This window comes from Megalobrama amblycephala, linkage group LG3 (genome assembly GCF_018812025.1).
Source record: "Megalobrama amblycephala isolate DHTTF-2021 linkage group LG3, ASM1881202v1, whole genome shotgun sequence".
Classification (NCBI taxonomy): Eukaryota; Metazoa; Chordata; class Actinopteri; order Cypriniformes; family Xenocyprididae; genus Megalobrama; species Megalobrama amblycephala.
In genome coordinates this window covers 12,036,827-12,059,239 of record NC_063046.1, presented here as the reverse complement: position 1 = coordinate 12,059,239, position 22,413 = coordinate 12,036,827, and the positions used below count along the sequence as shown (strand labels likewise).

Sequence of the window (22,413 nt, the reverse complement as noted above, 5' to 3'; positions counted from 1 at the left end):
CTGACCTAGTGGTTTTTGGATATTTTACTGCAAAAATCTTACGTACTGCACCTTTAACTCCTCCCAGTTAGATGCTCCGTAGTGCAGGCAGATACCACAGAGGGAACATAAAAAACAACCACGTCTCCAATCTGACAGTGAAGCCGTCTGTGGAGAGATCAGAGGAGGACAAAAGAAAACTCCAGTGCAAGATGAGAATGTAGCACAGACCTAAGATAAATACATTTCAGATCTGAAGATAGTCTTCGGCTGAAAAGCGTAGGGTCCAGCTTTACTTTTGGTAAAGTTTTTAATAATAATGATCATACATACTTTATAGGTTAGGCATAAGTCAGTTTTTATTCTTTTGGTACTTTGGGAAAACCACCAGGCAGATTTTTAAGGAACGTTTTCACAATTGGAATGGTCTGACTCAGGACAATCTACTGGAGAAAACTTAGAGGAGGAAACTTTAAGAACGGAGTCTAGAGCATTTTTGTGTCCCGAGCTCAGTAGTCTCGCTCATTGAGGAATGTTACCGAAACTCCAGACGTTACCGCGGCTACTGCCGCTCGCCCTCGCAAGCGTCTTCCTGGTGCACAGCGGGACCAGTGACAAAGAAGTCAGACCAGAGGTAAACGCACAGCCAGTGTTGTTCTAGTATTGTGTGTGTGTATATTTACTACATTATGGGGACCAAATGTCCCCACAATAGTAAAATTGTGGGGACATTTAGTAGTAAAAATAGTAAATTAGTAAAAAGCCAGCGGTTTGTGTGTTCCTGTCTTTCCACTGCCTGTCTGTCAAGCCTGTATTGTTGGACACAGATATACTCAGATGTTTCCGCATGTCAGGATTTCCTTCATGAAGTGTATTCATGTACCTCATAACTCACAGCTGAATACAGATGAGAAGTCAGATGAAGTTTTAAGGAGCTGTGTTTTTTCAGACCCCTAAATATCAAGGTAAAACAAAACAGGAGTGAGTCAGAGACTCCAGGACTCCTATTTAGCTAGAGAGGGTTAGTTATTAAAGTGTTGCAATTCTGTGGTTTGTCTGCATCTCTAGATTCACATTTTTTCTTTGTATTTGCTTTGACGGAAAAAAGAAGGCAGATATATCATTAGATATATATCAATTTGTTCATACACCCCGGAGCCGTCCTAATGTTTGTTTCAGAAAGAGGCCTGTGTCTGGTAGACACATAACTGTGAGGGGGAAGAGAGCGAGTGACTGTTTTTCTGGACGTTTTGGCGTCTCTGTCACAAATGCAAGCCAGGAAATCTTAACGGCCTAAAATAAAGAAAACAAGATCAGAGAGAGGATTTAAGACATTTTAATAACTGTCTCTATTTGCATCTCTTCATTCCTTTCTCTCACACTCCTTCACATTTCTGAGATGGTTGAGAGATGTACCCAAGGCTAGTGTGGAAAAAATTCAGCTCTGCAGATTCCACCAAAAGCTTTCGAAGGTTTTCAAAGACAATAACAGTCTCCTCTTGTGAGAGTCGCGTGATCAGAGAGTAAGGTCACGCAAAAGGTTAAATCACAGATGCGCAGTGCTTGTGAAACATCCTTCTTTAGACTTTTGGCTGACGTTTATCACAATATTTCTTAATATGCTTTATCCACATATGCAAGTTTTTTGGTTTTCCTGAGTTGTACAATCCTTTTTTTCCCCAAACTATGCTGTTTTTGTTTTCTTGGAATTCTGAACTTTACTTCTAATGAAATAATTGCTTTACGTTAGGTTTATTATGACTTTGCGCTGCACATTTTCTGTTGTTACAGGTGCTATTGTTTTGAATACTGTACTAAAAAGGCAAAAAAGAAAGACGTTTAGCCATATTCCTTATGGAAAACAGCTGGGTATTGCCCATCCCCCCCCCCCCCCCCCCCCCCCCACCCCTCCAGACCATAGACGAGAGATGATGTATTTGTTTAAGTAGTATTACAGATGCAAAGCATCTGTTAAAACTCAGCTGAATCTTTCAGACCTTCATCACTTGAAGAAGCTTGAAAAAGTGTTCATGTTATTTGGAGTTTAGAAGAATGATGCTTGTTTTGCTTGCATAGAAAAACAATGTAGTTCTGCAGTATATAAATGAGTATGTAGATTATATATGGATGATAATGTCATGTATCTGTAATTCTGTGTTCTCAAATTAATAGAAACAGAGATATTGAAGTTTGCTTTACTTTTTGGATTGTTTTAAACTGGACGTGAGAAATTCCCTGTGTCAGAATTAGTTCAGCTGCTCAGTAAATTGGTCAGTGATCTGATCCTCCACATGAAGATGCGGCGTAAGACACGGGCACTAATGCCTAAAATTTTCTGGTTTTTCCATTGGCACAGACAATGAGGAACAACTGACTCAGTCCTTCTGTTGTGCATTCAGACTCACCTCTGCCCTCCTTTTTTTCTTTTCCTTCTTTTTTCTTCTACCCTTTGTTTTTATATTTCTAACATTTTAAAAAAATCTTTAGGATCTCTCTTAGGTTTTGTTTTTTTCCCTCCAACTTCTTTTTCTCCCTCTTTAGTAATAGTTTGCTTTTTTCCGTCTTTAATGCCTTAGGAGCAGCAGATCAGCTGTTAAAATCATAAATGCTGCTTTTTCCCTCTCTAAGCATGGAAAGTCTGACATTAATATTTTCTGCAGAGAAACTATAAGAATCAGAGATTAGTGTTAAAACTGTGAAAACATACCAGCAAAACAACATGCTCTTCTTACCAACATGGAAACCGATTAATTTTTTTAATTTTTTTTTTTTGAAAAAACGATCTTAGAAAGCATACTTTAAAAGAGGCCATATTATGCCATTTTACAAAGTCTTGATTTTGTTTTAGGGGTGTACTAGAATAGGTTTTCATGCTTGAATGTTTATTGTTTTACAGCACCATCTTCCCGGTTTGTCAGTAACGTTCAGTTTAATTCCTGTGTCTATGAAGCACTCTCTTCCGGAAAGCGCAATGTGCTCTGATTGGTCAGCTGAACCAGTGTATTGTGATTGGTCAACCGCTTTGAGTGTGTTTTTTTAGAAATGTTAAGCCCCTTACCATAACCACGAGTTTCAACACACTACTAACACAGCTCAACCAGGCCTTGCCTTTTTTTGCTTATGCCTTGGGCAAGAATTATTTAAATAAGAATATTGTAATGTGATATGTACGTTCCCAGAAGAAAACTCAAGACTGCAATCGAGGCGTTTCAGGCAGTTCAGAAACAGTGCTTTACTGATATAAAGAACAACTCCCTTTGGAGTGACTTTGTGCTTTGTTACAGGCCTTTTTTCATGCTCAAATATTACACACTAAAGAACATTGAAATGTAAAAAAGCATAATAGGTCTTCTGTGAAGGATTTTAATTTTTGCTGTAGCATGTGTTAACCTTGCTGGCACGTGCGGCAGCGACGTCATAGCGTGTTACACTTAACCTCATGTCTTCTGTACCTGCCATTTACTATCATGTGTGAGTTAATGGTTACTGTTGAAATCTGTTCCCGGATCTGTGTATGATGGCAGCATCTGCCTTGATTACTACATGAGGCTTTCCCAGACAACCCAAGACTCAGTAAACTCAATAAAGTCTACCTGTCTGCATGGTAATAGCTGACGCATTGGCCACACAGTGACTCGCTCTTCCTCAGTCGGGGGAATGGCAGAGGGGTTCTAAATAGAACCTTTGACACCCACCGCTGGGAGTTCCAGGGCAGCGGAGCATGCTGGGATTGCTGGCTGCATTAAGAAGAGACTTGAGGCTTTTCAGGAGGGAGAAGAGTGGCCTTCAGAGGGAGTAAGAGAGAGAGAGAGGGAAACGTTTTCATCCTCATGAGTTAGTGTTTTTACAAAAATGGGGTGCGTCACCACAGCGGAGGCACCACACACAGAAAGCACTCATAAAGAAGGAGGAATTGAATGGCGGACTGAAAAAAAAAGAAAAATGGAGCAAGGGTGACCAGGATAACACTACACTATAGTGCCCTATCCAGATATACACTTCCTCAACCAATATGGTCAGTGTAGACCAGTCCCATCGGAAAATCTACAATGTGAAGGAACCGGTGTGAAAGCACTCACTGTGAAGTGGATGCGGTTTCTTAATCACTGTAGTACTGTAGCTAACATACAGGTTTGTTGTAGTGTTTCGCCCATTTTGAAGAGTATACTGTGTAATAGGAGTAAGCGCCATATTGAGCATTATATACAGATTTTTATCTCAGCTATTAAGTAACACTACTTTGTTTTGTCAATAATATTAAGCCAATAAATTGAGGCGACTACAGATTTCTTGCTCAAAAAAGTTTCAGTTTAATATTATATGTGAAGTGAACTATGCTATCTTTGTTTCTGAAGGCACAATCACCCTAAAAAGTAGAGATCTGGGATATAGTTTTAGAAAGTTGTTCATAGACCTCAACACTTGACACTTGACAACATTTGAGGGCGTTCTGTTGGTCTAACTTGAGTTATATGTAGTTACAAGTAATTTACATTTACTAACAGCTTGCGCCAGTGCAAACCCTCTTTTGGCATTAAAAACAACTACTGTCATAATTTACTAAAGACACACAGTGAAAAATTAGCAATGAAAAGGCATGGACACAGGCCTATTTTGCAGCTGACCTTATTTCATATGCATCTGTAGGAGATTCCCATTCAAGTGCAATGGGATTGGGAGGAGAGTATTTAAATGAATCATGCAACACGATTTACTAAGGTTTGCGCTAGTCAATTTACTGGTATTTGTGCCATTATTTATCGCCCCAAAAAAGCATGCCTTAACCCAGACGCTAATATGTGCTAGATTGCGTTGGTCATTATGGAAATGATCCGGCTGCTTCTGTGTTCTTTAATTTGAGCGTCTTTTGAAATTGCACTCTTACAGTAATTTGCCATGTTTAGAAAATTTGGCCCTTAGTAGGCTATATGTGACTCATATAGTCCCATAACCTGGAAATATGTAATTGCTATTTTTATTTTTACAGTGTAGCTAATGTAATCATGACTTAATTTCAACCATTGTAAGTCTGAACGGTCTCTATGCCATCATGCCCGTCCTTCTCTTTCTCATTTCTTTTTCTTTTTGTAGATACAGATACTGCTTATACTGAGAAAAAAGAAAAGAAAAGAAAAGAAAAGAAAAGAAGAAAGGGAGGCAGTCTGAGGTCACAAGGATTACTGAAAAACTGCTTGTAATTTTTGCTGACACTCTTTGTGGTTGGAATGGAGACACTGGCTGTCTGATCCTTAAAATGAGACATTTACCCTATTTAGTCTAACAGACGGTCACTCCTAAACGTGTAACCTTTGTGTTAACAGCCCAGATCAGAGCATTAGTCTACAACCACCTGCACAGCTATAATCAGGACCATAACTACCATAGACATGAGGCGGACACATCCCTTCAGTATTCAGAATACCGGTTTGTTGTGTAGGATTTTCAGTAACTGATATTTATTTATTTTTTTACTTTTGATCCATTTGCTTCTTTAAAGTTAAAATAAATAAATCAAAAACACGTTTTCTTTGTGTGCAAGTCATAATGAAACACATGAAGATTAAGTTCTTTGAAGCTACATAATTACATTACCATTGCTGCTTGACTAGCTGTACACTATAAGATATATTTAGATTTTATTTGTTTTGTTATTTGTTAGTTTTCCTTTTCCTCTCTTTTCATTTTCTCAGCGGTTATTTCCGTAAGTCGGAAAACAAAGGAACTGTTTTACTTCAAAGTTAGTCTGGTCTGTCTTTACCCAAGTGTGGCTAGCCCTAATCCGATCCCTCAAAGAACATTTAGCTTTTTTAGAAAAAAATAATAAGAAGAAAAAAATTATTTACATTTATGAAGGAGAGGAGGGCGGGGGTTTGGCAGCAAATGTATTCCCAAAGTATAACTAGGTTGGAAACGCATGCATGTACATGTTACAGTTGTGGCCATAAAATCTCTGACACACTTTTACTTACAGTTACAACACACAAGACACAGTTAAAGCCTTTAAAATTCTTGAGTGTCCACACACACTCTCTTACTCACAAAAGTTTAACCAGGACATAAGCACACACACACACACACACATCTTTGTGTTTGCACTGCGGTTCATCACTGATGTTTGTGGACTTTGGCAGGTTTATGTACAATTAGGTTTTATAAATTCAGACAGCATGTCATGTGGATGTGGTGCAGCACTGAGACATTTGGAACAGTGAGTGCACTTCAAAAACATTCAGTCCAACCTTTAATTCACTGAGGTCACCTTAACAGCCATGACGGCAGTACACCTGTGCTATTTCATGCTCTGATATAATTTGTAATGTTTTCCAGAGTAACATTTTTTGTGTGCGTCTTTCATTTATGATTAATTTGGTGTGTTATAATGAAGAATAGTAGTTATGGGACATCTGCATGTTAATGTGTGTCGTGTGTTAATGTGACATTCATTCTCTCTCAGGCATGGCTCCAGCAGTATGGTTATCTTCCTCCTGGCGATGTTCGGGCTCAGGCAATCCGCTCTCCTAAATCCATCACCGCCGCTATATCCGCCATGCAGAAATTCTATGGCCTCACCGTCACCGGCACTATGGATCCAGCTACACTATCGTAAGTCTTGCCCAGTCTCGTTCATCTCTAATTTGTTAATTACAGTGGTGGACAAAGTACAGATACCCTAATAAAATATTACTCCATTAAAAGTAAAAAAGTACTAATTTTCAATATTACTTTAATAAAGTACAAAAGTCATTTTTAATGCACTTAAGTATTAAAAGTAAAAAGCACTGATAAATAACAGTACTAGTCATTTTCCAGTAATAATAAGAAAAATTAGTTCAGACATTTAGAATAAGCAAACACTCCTTATTTTCTAACCAAAAATTACTATACGTTATACTGTTATTACACTTTTACAGCAGATTTTGTTCACAAATAACTGACAGTCATGACCTAAACATTTATATTACTTTTATTAACTATTATTAACTTACTTTTTGTGCTATTCAAGTTGTTAACTCAAAAACAGCTGCAATTGGATCAGTCCAATTCAAGAATGAATCATTCATTGCGATTTGTGAATAAATTCAGTAGGTTCACTGGAAAGAATCGGCACATTCACGAATCGCCATCGCATCTTGGTTTGGGTATCGGGCGGCGATTTCTTAAGCTTGAAATAACAAGGAATGATATGTTTTTATGACATGAAATAAAATGTATGATATTATGCTTTGGAATGTAGTGAAGTAAAAATAAAACCAAAATAAAAGTACAGATAATTGAAAAATGTAACTTTATTACTGTCCACCACTGGTTAATTATGACTATTTAAAGATAATGTGCAATATGTAACTCAATAGTTACATTATTTATGCTAATGACTGATAATCTTTGTCCACAAATGGATAACCTGATTGAGAAATAATCAACTGATTTGCAACCAGTCACGTATAATCGAGTGACTTCATGTCTTGCATTAACATGATGTTGTCAGGGCAATGCAGCGGCCAAGGTGCGGCGTTCCGGATAAATTCGGCTCTGAACTGAAGAGCAACCTACGAAAGAAGCGCTATGTCATCCAGGGCCTAAAATGGGAAAAAAGAGAGGTCACTTTCAGGTATGGAACTGTAATTGACTACATAAAGAGAATTCATTATAGTAGCAATTAATGCATAAAAGCAGAAACAGCCGTTTGTATCCTGAAGGTATGAGACTTCTGGTGTCACCCACTTCCAGCTATTTTTGTTGTACAAAAACAGTCCGTTATGCTGCTTGATATTGCAATCTGATATTTATTATCATATTTGAATTTCTAATCATAATCATAAACACACTGGTTTGTAGCACAAATAGTTTTACTGTATACTGCACTTTGTTATTCTTCTAGTTATTTACCTATAGCGGGCAATGAATCTGAAGTCTCGTGCATTTACAGAAAATAGCTTAGAAAATTGCAAAATAAGGTGGATACACCTGACATTAACATGCATTTTTTTGTATTCAGATAGTATTCTGTTTGGGCAAGCTGGATCGCATTTTCATTTTGTATTCCAATGAACATGAAAATGACGACTAACTTCTTCAGAATATTATTAGCTTGTCTGGTTTTTCTTTTACAGAAGTGAAAATTGACTTAACATATTTATTTAAAAATGACCAGTTTCGTCACTCCCTTCCTGAAAGGAACAGTCAGATATAGCAATTAAGCAGAAATGTTTTTTTTTCTCAGTATCCAGAACTACACTCCTAAAGTAGGCGAGCGCGCCACACATGAGGCCATCAGGAAGGCCTTCAAGGTCTGGGAGGCCGTGACGCCACTCAAGTTCCGTGAAATCCCATACAGTCAAATCAATGGCAAGGTGGACAAGTTTGCAGATATCATGCTTTTCTTCGCGGAAGGCTTTCACGGAGACAGCACCCCATTTGACGGCGAGGGAGGTTTCCTGGCCCACGCGTACTTCCCTGGCCACGGTATCGGAGGCGATACCCATTTTGACTCAGCAGAGCCTTGGACAACAGGCAACGTTGACCAGGGAGGTGAGCAAAGAATAAAAGAATGTGAAAATGTTTGCGTTATGTGTGCATGTAAAGTCTGCGACATTTTATATTCAGAGTAACATCGTTCTGCCTCTCTTTCAGGTAACGATGTGTTCCTGGTTGCAGTGCATGAATTAGGTCATGCTCTTGGCTTGGAACACTCAGGCGATCCCTCTGCCATCATGGCTCCGTTTTACCAGTGGATGGACACAGAGAACTTTGTGCTGCCCGATGATGACAGACGGGGGATCCAGCAAATATATGGTATTTTTCAGTTTTCATTATAAACATATTTATTTTCATTTATTTATTCATAATTTTTTTTTTTTTTTTTTTTTTTACAAGATTCTTATGTATAATGACAGTCTGACTAGATTTTAACACTAGGGGTCCAATTAGATAACATTAACTTACAAAATGAGCAATACATCTTTTCCAGTATTCATTCATCTTTGTTAACATTGGTTAATAATATAATAATTATTAATAATATGAACAGATTAGTGCTGTCAAATTGATTAATCGCGATTAATTGCATCTAACAAAAAAGTTTGTAAATATATACATATACGCACACAAATATATGTTTTCTTTTTTAATAAATCTGCAAAAATGTCAACAATTCTGTGTTTTTCTGTCAATATGGGGTGCTGTGTGTACATTAATGAGGAAAAAAAATGAACTTAAATGATTTTAGCAAATGGCTGCAATATAACAAAGAGTGAAAAATTTAAGGGGGTCTGAATACTTTCCGTACCCACTGTATATATATATATATATATATATATATATATATATATATATATATATATATATATATATATATATATATATATATATATATTATATACTTTTATGTTAGATGCAGTTAATTGATTTGACAGCACTAGAGAAGATCTTGATTTTTGATGTATTAGTTAATGTTGAAATTAATTTTAACTAAGAATAATAAATGCTTTTGAAGTATTTTTCATTGTTAGTTAATGTTAAATAATGTAGCTAACTAATGTTAACAAATGGAACCTTATTGTAAAGTGTTAATCTAAGGCTATCAAAAGGCTATCTAAGGTAAAATAACATACAAGATAAGAATAAAAAAGATAAAAGTATATAACAATTACTAAAAGTCACTAATAAACAACTTACCAAAATGTTGTTTTCAATTGTTGTTTCACATTCTATCTGAAGTATTCCCAGTTAGAATTACAAATACAAAAAAAGCAAATATTTACACGTTTGTGTGTTTAAAACTATAGATATTTAATTTAAAAATAAAAACTGCTAGTACAGTTTCAAAAAGCTGCAAATAATCTACTCAAATTGATGCTCACCTGTGCATTTTAATGCAATGTCCACTGAAAGTTAGCCAAACCAGATACAAAACAAACAGAACTACGACATGACATGAACATGAGCACTTGACTTGAAAAGACTAGAGCGTGGCATAAACAGGCTTCACCAAACTCACCAACAATGGGTTACATAAAACAAAGCTAGACAAGACCCTTTACAAAATGAAAGACATGTAAAACAGACGTGACATGTCTCTTTCGGCAGGTGTTCGTTCTGGAGAAGAGCCTCATCCCCCGGCACCCCGGCCCCCCACTCGCAGGCCAGACCGCCCTTCCTTTGGCCCCGACATATGCGAGGGACACTTTGACACCATCACTTTCCTCAGGGGAGAGATGTTCGTCTTCAAGGTACAACAGAATGCAAAACGTTTTGTGTACATACCATGTATTTTGTGAGTACTTAATATTTACACCCCCTCTGCTTCACAGGAAAAGTGGTTCTGGAGAATGCGTGACGGTAAACCTCAGCAGGGGTATCCCATGCCCATTGGGCACTTCTGGAAGGGACTGCCTCCCTCTATCAACGCAGCCTACGAACGTTCTGATGGAAAATTCGTTTTCTTCAAAGGTGCGCCCGTCTTCTATATTTTTTTGCCTTTTGTGGTAGACATTGCATCTCTGGTTCTAATAGGTGTCACAAATTATGCAATGATGCTTGTTTGTCTGTCCTCTCACTAGGTGATAAGTACTGGGTTTTCAATGAGGCTAAGATGGAGGAAGGTTATCCAAAAACTTTCAAGGAACTTGGCACAGGCCTACCAAGAGACAAGCTGGACGCAGCTGTTTTCTACACACCCACCGGCAACACTTACTTCTTCAGAGGAACCAAGTAAGTTCCCAATTTCACTTACCAATTCTTACTCAGTGTCTGATTCTAAATCCATGTGATTTTGTATCATATGGAGAAAAATGTTTCCTCTTCTTTTTTTTTGTGAACTTCTCCTTTTCTTTTATTGTTTTTCTTTCCCATTCATGCCTTTTCTGTTTTCTCAGGTATTATCGTTTCAATGAGAACAGCAGATCTGTGGATTCAGACTACCCCAAACCCATCAGTGTATGGCAAGGAGTACCAGATAATATCAAAGGGGCCTTCATGAGCGAGGATGGAGGTAAAGAAGCATTTGTCCTTTCATGTGGGTTCTCCACTGTCAAGTCTAACAAAGGGGAAAAAAGCAACAAAAATGATCAAAGAAGATTATCTAATAAAACACACACATCCTATACATATATATTCAGAAGTTCATTTAAAAATTTGAGGTCAAGATTTTTTAGTCTCAGAAAGGATCCATTTACTTGATCAAAATTACAGTAAAACTGGCATTGTCACGGGACCAATATAATTTCATGGTTCTCAGTACCATAGCAAAAACGGTTGGAACTATTTTACTATTTTATTTAACTATTTTAAAATAAAATATGAATTAAATTAAGGTGTTTGTTCTTTGGGATGATAATGGTTATATGTAAATAATACATTTAAACAGCATGTAGCCTTCAAATGTAAACATTGTTAATAAAAAGATCAAGTAAAAGAATTAGTAATAAAATGAAGGACACATCTTATACCCATAGAACAAGTGGCAGGTCTGTTTGCATTTACACTCTGAGACTTAAAGGGTTAGTTCACCCAAAAATGAAAATTCTGTCATTTATTACTCACCCTCATGTCGTTCCAAAACTGTAAGACTTCAGTTCATCTTCAAAACACAAATAAAGATCTTTTTTATTAAATCTGAGAGCTTTCTTGTCCCTCCACAGACAGCTATGCAACTACCACTTTGATGCTTCAAAAAGTTCATAAAGAGATTAAAACTAAAACTAATCCATATGAATTGAGTCCAAATTTTCTGAAGAGACTTGATTGCTGTATATGATGAACGGATTAAGTTTAGGTTTTTATTCACATATAAACATTGATCAGTGAAAATAAACAAAAGCTCGACCGAACCTGCTTGCCGCGCAAGAACAAACCTCTTCCGGAAGCTCAAACATGACGTAACACATGAGAATGAACCTCATTGGTTCTCTCACATCAAGCAAACACGCTTGAGCTTCCATTTACCACAACTGATACATGAGTTGATGAATGTTTATATGTGAATAAAAGCCTAAATTCAATCAATTTATCATATAAAGCGATCAAGTCTCTTCAGAAAATCTAGACTAAACCGCTCAATTCATATGGATTAGTTTTACTTTTTGAAGTGTGAAAGTGTCAGTTGTGTAGCTGTCTATGGAGGGACAGAAAGCTCTCAGATTTCATAAAAAGATCTTCATTTGTGTTCCGAACATGAACGAAATGAGGGTGATTCATTAATGACAGAATTTTCATTTTTGGGTGAACTAACCCTTTAATGCACATCTATTTTGGCATACAATATCAGATTTTTGTCCTGTCAACAATTTTTGTCCTATGGTTATATCACTTTCAATCATTGCAGTTTCAGATTCAATCACTCATTTAAATACACTTGTAAATCCAGAAACTTTAAAGTGTACTGAGCAGCATGAAAAACAAAACTTTTATTCATGTTGTATATGGGTTATAATGAAACAGAAAGAAGAGCGCTCCCTTTATAATCACTGAAGATGTCAATCACTAAGGCTATGTTTAGTGCCTACTCACTGAGATCTACACTCTTTTGATGTTACTTAATCTGACTTGATCTGAATTTAAATTTAAACTTAATCTGATTGACCATTGCTTTCACACACTCAACAGATATATCTATGATTGGCTACAATGATCAATGCTTCAAAAACACATTGTAAATAGAAACCTTTGACGCTCTTCACAGAGTGCTTACATGGATACACATGGGAGCGTTTGAAAGTAGCCGCCTATCAGCATGTACCGAATATATCCGCTATTCGGTACTACTGGTACTTCAGAAATGCTGGTTTCATCACATTCTTTAAATTTCACTACCGACAAATGAATTTTCAGCATCATTACTCCAGTCTTCAGTGTCACATGATCCTTCAGAAATCATTCTAAAATTCTGATTTGGTGCTCAAAAAACATTTCTTATTATTATTGATACTTTTTTTTCAGGATTCTTTGATGAATATAAAGTTCCAAAGAACAACACTTATTTGAAATTGAAATCTTTTGTAACATTATAAATGTCTTTAGTGTCATGTTTGATTAATTTAATGCATCCTTGCTAAATAAAAGTATTAACTTCTTCCAAAAAAAATCTGACCCCAAACTTTTTAACTGTAACGTGTGTGTGTGTGTGTGTGTGTGTGTGTGTATATGTATATATATATATATATATATATATATATATACAGTACAGTCCAAAAGTTTGGAACCACTAAGATTTTGAATGTTTTTAAAAGAAGTTTCGTCTGCTCACCAAGGCTACATTTATTTAATTAAAAATACAGTAAAAAACAGTAATATTGTGAAATATTATTACAATTTAAAATAACTGTGTACTATTTAAATATATTTGACAAAGTAATTTATTCCTGTGATGCAAAGCTGAATTTTCAGCATCGTTACTCCAGTCTTCAGTGTCACATGATCCTTCAGAAATCATTCTAATATGCTGATTTGCTGCTCAATAAACATTTATGATTATTTTCAATGTTGAAAACAGTTGTGTACTTTTTTTTTCAGGATTCCTTGATGAATAGAAGTTCAAAAGAACAGCATTTATCTGAAATACAAAGCTTCTGTAGCATTATACACTACCGTTCAAAAGTTTGGGGTCAGTAAGAATTTTTATTTTTATTTTTTTGAAAAGAAATTAAAGAAATGAATACTTTTATTCAGCAAGGATGCATTAAATCAATCAAAAGTGGCAGTAAAGACATTTATAATGTTACAAAAGATTAGATTTCAGATAAACACTGTTCTTTTGAACTTTCTATTCATCAAATAATCCTGAAAAAAAATATTGTACACAAATTTGTACAATTGTACACATTAAATGTTTCTTGAGCAGCAGATCAGCATATTAGAATGATTTCTGAAGGATCATGTGACACTGAAGACTGGAGTAACGATGCTGAAAATTCAGCTTTGCATCACAGGAATAAATTACTTTGTGAAATATATTCAAATAGAAAACAGTTATTTTAAATTGTAATAATATTTCACAATATTACTGTTTTTTACTGTATTTTTAATTAAATAAATGTAGCCTTGGTGAGCAGACGAAACTTCTTTTAAAAACATTAAAAATCTTAGTGGTTCCAAACTTTTGGACTGTACTGATATATATATATATATATAAGAGATAAGAGATAGAGAGAGAGAGATTTAGAAATTTAAAGCCACTTTTACTGAATGAACTTTTCCCACAATTTTTCAGCCCACACCTACTTCTACAAAGCCAATAAGTACTGGAAGTTTAACAATCAGCAGCTGAAGGTGGAGCCAGGCTTCCCCAAATCTGTCCTGACTGACTGGATGGGCTGTGAAGGTGAGGAGCCCAAGAAGAGGGCCAGCACAGATGAGGAAGTGCTTATCATTGAGATGGACGAGTCAGAGGGCGGAGCCATGGGAAGAGCCGCAACCATCGTCATCCCACTTTTTCTTTTGGCCTGTGTGCTTGTCACTTTGGGGGCTCTGCTGTTCTTCCACCACTATGGTACCCCTCGACGCCTCCTCTACTGTCACCGCTCTCTGCTTGATAAGGTTTAGGGATGAACAAGAAAGGCACGGGAAGAGAAGAGTAAGAGGGATTCAAGTAGATGGCATTTGGAAAAATTGTGTTAGGATGGAGGGAATATGAATGTCAGACAGTAAAGTTTGGTTTACAGGTCTGCAGGCAGGGAGAGATGAAAAGTGAAGGATGTGTATTGTATGTTTTTCTATTTACATGTACTTCTCTGCCATTAATAAGAAATCCGAAACGGAATGGGTGAAAAGAGAGACAGACACGAGCCCTCTTCCATCTCTTACATGGTTACGGTTTATCACTCAGTGAAATGCACTTTTGTTCCTTCAGTCTTCTTTTCAGTATATAATCCCTCCTTTATCCTCTTTGAAAATCTCCCTCTCCAGATCCGAACTTGACTCCAGCCGGCCGGCTGTTTGATTGACATGTTCTATATGCTAACTGATCTTATTTCATTAACTCAGATTTTGCTTTTTACATTGCTGATCCAATGAAAACCTCCTGTACCCCACAAAGTGCCTTTGCCATTGAATTAATAGAATGGAAGGACTATCATAATTGACCTTCCTTGCACCTTTTATTCACCACAAAAGATATTTGCACAAAGTATGGCTCGACTGTAGAGACCTGCTGTACGTGAAAGGTCAAAGGTTAAAGGTCAAAGTTCAGGGAGAGAGAAGCTGAACAGCTTCTGGAGTAGGCCAGTTATTAATTCACTTATAGAGCAGAGCTGTCCATCTGTTTCAACTCAAAATGCTATTGTTATTGCAATGAGTTTGGTATTTACTATGATTAATTATGTCATTAATGATAGGCGTTGTTATTATAACTATGGTTATTGTTATTATTGTTCTCATAGTGTAGTCTTACCTATTTTAAATTGTCATTTCAAGTCCTGCTGGACACAGGCAGAATGTGACTTATTTCAAATTAGCTTCTGATCTTTTAATGTCAGGATTAAGAGGGGGGAAAAAATCAGGTTACTATAATAGAACAGGCTGGAGTTGAGACCTTTTCTCGCTCTCCACCTTCCAGAAACAAATAAAGAATTATTTATGAACAGTAATGGTGCTATGGGTTTTCTGTAACAAGGCTGCATACATCAGTATTAGACATTTCCGAAGTAGTTTTAACAATGATAATGGTAATGATATTTATAATGATAATGATATAGTGTAAATGTAAAGGAATGACATTTTGCCTGTTTCATACTTTTTGTACTTGGAAATGAAAATTAAATAAAGTTCCTTTTTTTTAACATTATTCTCTCTTTCCTGGACCTTAAAAAATAAAATTCTCTCATGAGTGAGTCCCAAATCTACAGAAACATAAAAAAGTGTTCCTATCTATCTATCTATCTATCTATCTATCTATCTATCTATCTATCTACAACCCGAATTCCATTGGGAAAAATGTCAAATCACATGAGCCAATATTTTATTTACAACAGAACATAGATAACATAACAAATGTTTAAAGGGAGAAATTTTACACTTTTATCTACTAAATGAGCTCATTTCAAATTTGATGCCTGCACGGGGAAAACAAATGGCTGAAAAAGCAAGAAATTTTGAAAAGATTCAGCTGGGAGAACATCTTTCAACTAATTAAGTTAATTGATATCAGGTCTGTAACATGATTAGCTATAAAAGGGATGTCTTAGAGAGGCAGAGTCTTTCAGAAGTAAAAATGGGCAGAGCTGTTAAAGAGTGCGTAAAAAGATTGTTGAATACTTTAAAAACAATATTCCTCAATGTCAAATTGCAAAGGCTTTGCAAATCTCATCATCTACAGTGCATAACATCATCAAAAGATTCAGAGAAACTGGAGAAATCTCTGTGCATAAGGGACCAGGCCGAAGACCTTTATTGGATCCCTGTGGTCTTCGGGCCCTCAGACGACACTGCATCACTCACCGGCATGATTGTGTCAATGACATTACTAAATGGGCCCAGGAATACTTCCAGAAATCACTGTCGGTAAACACAATCCGCCGTGCCATCTGCAGATGCCAACTAAACCTCTATCATGTAAAAAGGAAGCCATTTATGAACATGGTTCAGAAGTGCCATTGTGTCCTGTGGGCTCATTTAAAATTGACTGTTTCAAAGTGGAAAAGTGTTCTATGGTCAGACGAGTCCAAATTTCTCAAAATTAAGTTTTTTTAAATTTTTGAAAAATTTCTCAAGTTTAAACATTTGTTATGTTATCTATGTTCTATTGTGAATAAAATATTGGCTCGTGTGATTAGAATGTCTTTTAGTTTTCATTTTATTCAAATTTTAAAAAACGTCCCAACATTTCCGGAATTCGGGTTGTATGTTTGTTTTGTTTTGGACAGAAATCTGATGAGTGTGTTAATGTATCCTCGTATCTGAGATCTAAGACAACAAGGGACCAGACTAGAGAGACATGTGACTGTACTTTGTAGTGAAGGAGGAGCGTTCGCTTTTCTTCGCAGTGTTTTAAAACTGTTCCAGCTGACAAAGTCAGAAAAAATAGCGCTCTGCCATTTCCGCTACCCTCTCGTCTTCTCCCCCTCCCCATTGCTCTACACAGCAAAATTGTTCTCTTTTATGAGGCGTTTTTTAATGAACGGCCCACCACAAACATCTCTGTGCTGGTTTTCCTGTCCCCTCCCTTTCGATTTCCCCACCCCCTCCCTTTAGATTCTCTTTCCCCCTCATCTTTGAATCCCTCTTCACTCTGTTACTTTTTGTATTATTTTTGAATAGGTACAGCAGTGAGAGTGTATTAGTCAGATGGAAAAAAATGCCAGATCAGAATGATAGAGATGACATGAACTGACTTGTGAAATTCTATTTCTTCTCTCTCTGGCATGCAATCCTCTACTGACAAAATGTCTGACAATTTCTTTGCCAGCAAAAAAAAAAAAAAAAAACTGTTTTGATTTTCTTGAAACTGTGGCTGCCATTATTAATTATTAATATGTTCCACAAGTACATTTGTAAAACATAAATAGCCTGTAATTTTTTTCCTCATATTACATATGTAATTTTTTAATCGAAACTGTCATCTTAGAATTTCATCTGTTTACTGGATGGATAGATGAGCTAAGGACAGGACAGGAAGTCTGGCTCTCGTTATGGTGGTGTGGAAGAGCTCAGGCAGTCATGTTTGGTAAGGTTAGTACTCGTCTTATGGGGTGGCCAGGGAAAAAGTACACAAACGCCCACATACACGCTGAGCTGGCGAACAGGACGTGGCCTGGACAGTTGCTTGCAATTTAGTCTGTGTAAATGTGTTCCTGCAGGAGAGGAGCAGGAAAGCAGGTGGCTTAGAGAAGCCCATTGCTATAGTTCAAAGTTGCGTATAATGGAAAAGCAACAAACCATAACACTATATTAGTCATAAATAGTTCTGAATCAGCAGCCACAGGGGGAAAAAAAAGATTTATGCAGACAGCTCGGTTGCACAACCCCCTACCCCTCGCGTGTTTGTTTAGAAAATATTTTGGGTCATTTCAAAATGATTCTACTAATAAGAGAGTTGTACTCTCAGCTCTGTACTTCTCTGCATATTAAAATTTGCCATTTTGCCAAGGTTGACAATATTTCTGGAGCCCACTGTATTTGTGCTACTTTTCAAATTCTTTCTGGTACTTTACCAGGCCTATATATTTGATTGTTTTACTCTTGTCCCGTCCCCAATCATTTAATAAAAAAAATTCATTATGGATTACATGATGTTTAAAAATAAGATGTAAACAAAGAGTGAATTTTTTCCAAAAGTTGGTAACATATTTACCAAGAAGAAATGAGTTGGGTCATACTGAGATGAGATTTGTGAAGAAAATAAAGCGATATCAAAATCTCTTCCTTATACATGTTAAAGGATTAGTCCACTTTTAAAGGTGCCCTCGAATGAAAAATTGAATTTATCTTGGCATAGTTAAATAACAAGATTTCAGTACATGGAAATGACATACGGTGAGTCTCAAACTCCATTGTTTCCTCCAAATCTCATTTGTTTAAAAGACCTCCGAAGAACAGGCGAATCTCAACATAACACCGACTGTTATGTAACAGTTGGGATCATTAATATGTACGCCCCCAATATTTGCATATGCCAGCCCACGTTCCCAACATTATCATTATGAAAGGGATTAGACAAGGGCAGAACGTCTGGATCTGTGCACAGCTGAATCATCAGACTAGGTAAGCAAGCAAGAACAATAGCGAAAAATGGCAGATGGAGCAATAATAACTGACATGATCCATGATAACATGATATTTTTAGTGATATTTGTAAATTGTCTTTCTAAATGTTTCGTTAGCATGTTGCTAATGTACTGTTAAATGCGGTTAAAGTTACCATCGTTTCTTACTGTATTCACGGAGACAAGAGCCATCGCTATTTTCATTTTTAAACACTTGCAGTCTGTATAATGCATAAACACAACTTCATTCTTTATAAATCTCTCCAACAGTGTAGCATTAGCCGTTAGCCACGCAGCATAGCCTCAAACTCATTCACAATCAATGTAAACAATATAACAGTATACAATACTCACATAATCCGACGCATACATGCCGCATGCATGACGAACACTTTGTAAAGATCCATTTTGAGGGTTATATTAGCTGTGTAAACTTTGTTAAGGTACTGTTTAAGGCAAGCGCGAGCTCTGTGGGTGGAGAGCACGAGATTTAAAGGGGCCGCAGCATAAATCGGTGCGTTTATAATGATGCCCCAAAATAGGCAGTTAAGAAAAATTAATTTAAAAAAAATCTATGGGGTATTTTGAGCTGAAACTTCACAGACACATTCAGGGGACACCTTAGACTTATATTACATCTTTTAAAAACATAATCTAGGGCACCTTTAAATAAAATTTTCCTGATAATTTACTCACCCCCATGTCATCCAAGATGTTCATGTCTTTCTTTCTTCAGTCGAAAAGAAATTAATGTTTTTGATGAAAACATTCCAGGATTATTCTTCTTATAGTGGATTTCAATGGCCTCCAAACGGTTGAAGGTCAAAATTACAGTTTCAGTGCAGCTTCAAAGGGCTTTAAACGATACCAGACGGGGAATAAGGGTCTTATCTAGCGAAACGATCGGTCATTTTTGGGAAAAATAAAACTGTATATGCTTTATAAACACAAATTATCATCTTGCACGTGGTTCCGGTTTCCGCATTCTTCAAAAAGCTTACGCTGTATGTCCTACGCCCTCCCTGTTCAACTTACGGTACGAACACGGCGCAGCGCGGTAGGACATACAATTTCTTTTCGACTGACGAAAGAAAGACATGAACATCTTGGATGACATGGGGGTGAGTAAATTATCAGGAAAATTTTATTTAAAAGTGGACTAATCCTTTAAGAAGGAAGTGTATTGCTATATCCAAAACCTCAGGGCAAACACAGTAACCTTAGCTGTGTCATATCCTGTCAGGAACCCCTTCAACATTCATATACCTCTAGCCAACCAATCTGCCATCCTTTTGCTCCATACTCTAATGTTTCTCATCTGCTTTCAACTCTACACCAACTTTTTTCCCTATTTTGTGTCTTTTCCTGTATGTATGTTAAAGGACTGCACATTCACCTCATCTTTCGTCCCTTCCCTACCCTTCCTGTCCTCTGCTCTCCCTCCTCCTGCACTTCATAAAACATCTGGATCTCATTCTGTGGAAAACCAAAACAACATGAGAAAAGCAACAGAGTGAGAGAGATTGAGAAAGGCGGGGAAATGAACAAAGGAAAAAATCTGCTGGTGAAAATCGAACAATATGTTAAAGATGAGTACATAAAAACTTGACTTGATTTGTGTCTGAATGCCTTGAACAGTAATATTTTATGAATTACACAGACCAGGAGACAGAGGAGGATATTGCTTCAATAAAACTTAAATCTATGTATATCGAATATATGTAATCATAACTGTGGTTTAGAAGGATTCTGCTGTGTGAGAGAAACCTTGGGTTTCTGTTGTTTTTATCAGCTTACATCTTAAACAAAATGGTTTCATAGTGCTGACAAAAATGGTTGAATCTGATCCAGGGTCCAGTAAAACACCAGAGGAAAAAATTTGCAGTTCAGCAACTGGAGCCATAATTATAGAGAGAGGCTGCTGAAATCAGCAGGAAGACCTGTGTGTGTATATGTCTCTGGAAGAGAGAGAGAGTTACAGACAGTGACAGTCATGTGTGAGTTTAGATTCATTCTGAAGACCCAAGTATTAGAAAGAGATAAAAGTTCATAAATTAGTGTTTACCCTAAAGGCTACTGTACAGAGAATGATTAACATAAAATTTCCCTATATTTCACCGCCGTACTGATTGATTTTCAAGATTCGTAGGTTCTCTGAAAAGCAAAAAGGCATTTTGCGGCTAATATAAAATAGAGTCACTATAGCAACACCCTTAATTACTTTCTCAGGCAGGAGATGGTATGGCAACAGTCTCATCTCAATGTTAGTCTGTACCTTGGAATCAATCTTTGTTACAGAAAACAACAACAGATGACTGCAAAAGATAAGCTAAAATAATAAAATAAAAAGCACAAAGCAGAAAAAGAGAGTATTTCAGCCTGCATTATGTGCAGGAACATTTTATCCAACCATGTGAGAGACAAGGTCAGAGACAAATGGCTGCCAGAAGATCATCAGAAAGGGATGGAGAAACACTGCCGCCTAGTGGAGCGAGAGAATACGTCAATATAGCATATTTTATATCATATTGTCCAAGTCTGTTTTTAACTATAAGATGTATTGATCAAATGTAATAAACGCAGATTTAGTTTTTTCTCAAAAGAAAATACACTAAATTATCATTCAAAGGTTTGGGGTCAGTAAGATTTTTTTTTTTTAAATAATGCTTTTATTCAGCAAGGATGATTAAAAGTGCACAGTAAAGACATTTATAATGTTACAAAAATTTTCTATTTCAAATAAATCCTGTTCTTTTGAACTTTATATTGATCAAATAATCCAAAAACGCATCATGTTTCCACAAAAATATAAAGCTGATAAAACTGATTTATAAGCAATATTTTTGAATGTTTTCTGAAGGAACTGTTTGCCATCACAGAAGAAATTGCATTTTAAATATATTTAAATAGAAAACATTTATTTTAAATTGTAAAAATATTGAGGTGAGCACAAGTGACATCTATAATAATAAAAAATTATAGATCTAAACAATGCTAAACTTTTTCAGGGTTCCCACTCTTTTTCAGCGATCATTTTCCAGTACTTTTCCAGGACATTTTCAATTTTACTATGGCAGTAATTAAAGACAAGGATCATGCCCTAAAGTAATATATTGCTCCAAGTCTTTAAAAGGCGTACAGTTTATTGCCATGACTTCACTATAAAATCAGTTTTTAATGAGCTCTCAATCATACATTATGTCTATGGAAGCTTGTTTCCCGCATAGAATAAAAATTTTAAAAGTTAATTGCGACTTTTCTCGCAATTGCTTGAGTTTATATCACAATTATGCGATTTATAATTCTGACTTTATAACACAACTGCAACTTTATAACAATTGCAAGTTTATATCATGCAATTCTGACTTTATAACAAAAAATTGTAAGTTTATATCGAGCAATTATGTAAGCCTGCAATTGCAAGAATTTTTTACAATTTTGAGATAAAAAGTTGCAATTACCTTTTTCTTTTTTTTTATTCAGTGGCAGAAACAAGCTTCCATAGTTTGCCATGACTTAACTATAAAATCATTTTTAATATAAGCTCTTAATCATACATTGACAAACTGTTCTCGTTACCAGTGTCCATTTCATAGCAAAAAATATTGGAACTATTTTAATGTTTTGTTTAACAATTTGAAAAAAATATTAGTCAAAGACAAAGTCGATGAATAACAAAGACATCCACAACACGTAATAGAATATGTGGCAGGTCTGTTAGTCTGCATTTACGCAATGC

The 22,413-nt window shown here is 36.2% G+C and overlaps 1 protein-coding gene across 1 annotated transcript; it reads left to right on the top strand.

Moving 5' to 3' along the window:
• Positions 1–90: 90 nt before the first annotated feature.
• mmp14a (matrix metallopeptidase 14a (membrane-inserted)) lies at positions 91–15,752 on the top strand. Its single transcript, XM_048183863.1, has 10 exons — positions 91–613; positions 6,434–6,582; positions 7,466–7,588; positions 8,201–8,508; positions 8,611–8,772; positions 10,066–10,208; positions 10,290–10,428; positions 10,539–10,689; positions 10,854–10,969; positions 14,186–15,752. Exons 1-10 carry the CDS (start codon positions 512–514, stop codon positions 14,515–14,517), a joined length of 1,725 nt encoding a protein of 574 aa, XP_048039820.1. The 5' UTR covers positions 91–511; the 3' UTR covers positions 14,518–15,752.
• Positions 15,753–22,413: the final 6,661 nt, after the last annotated feature.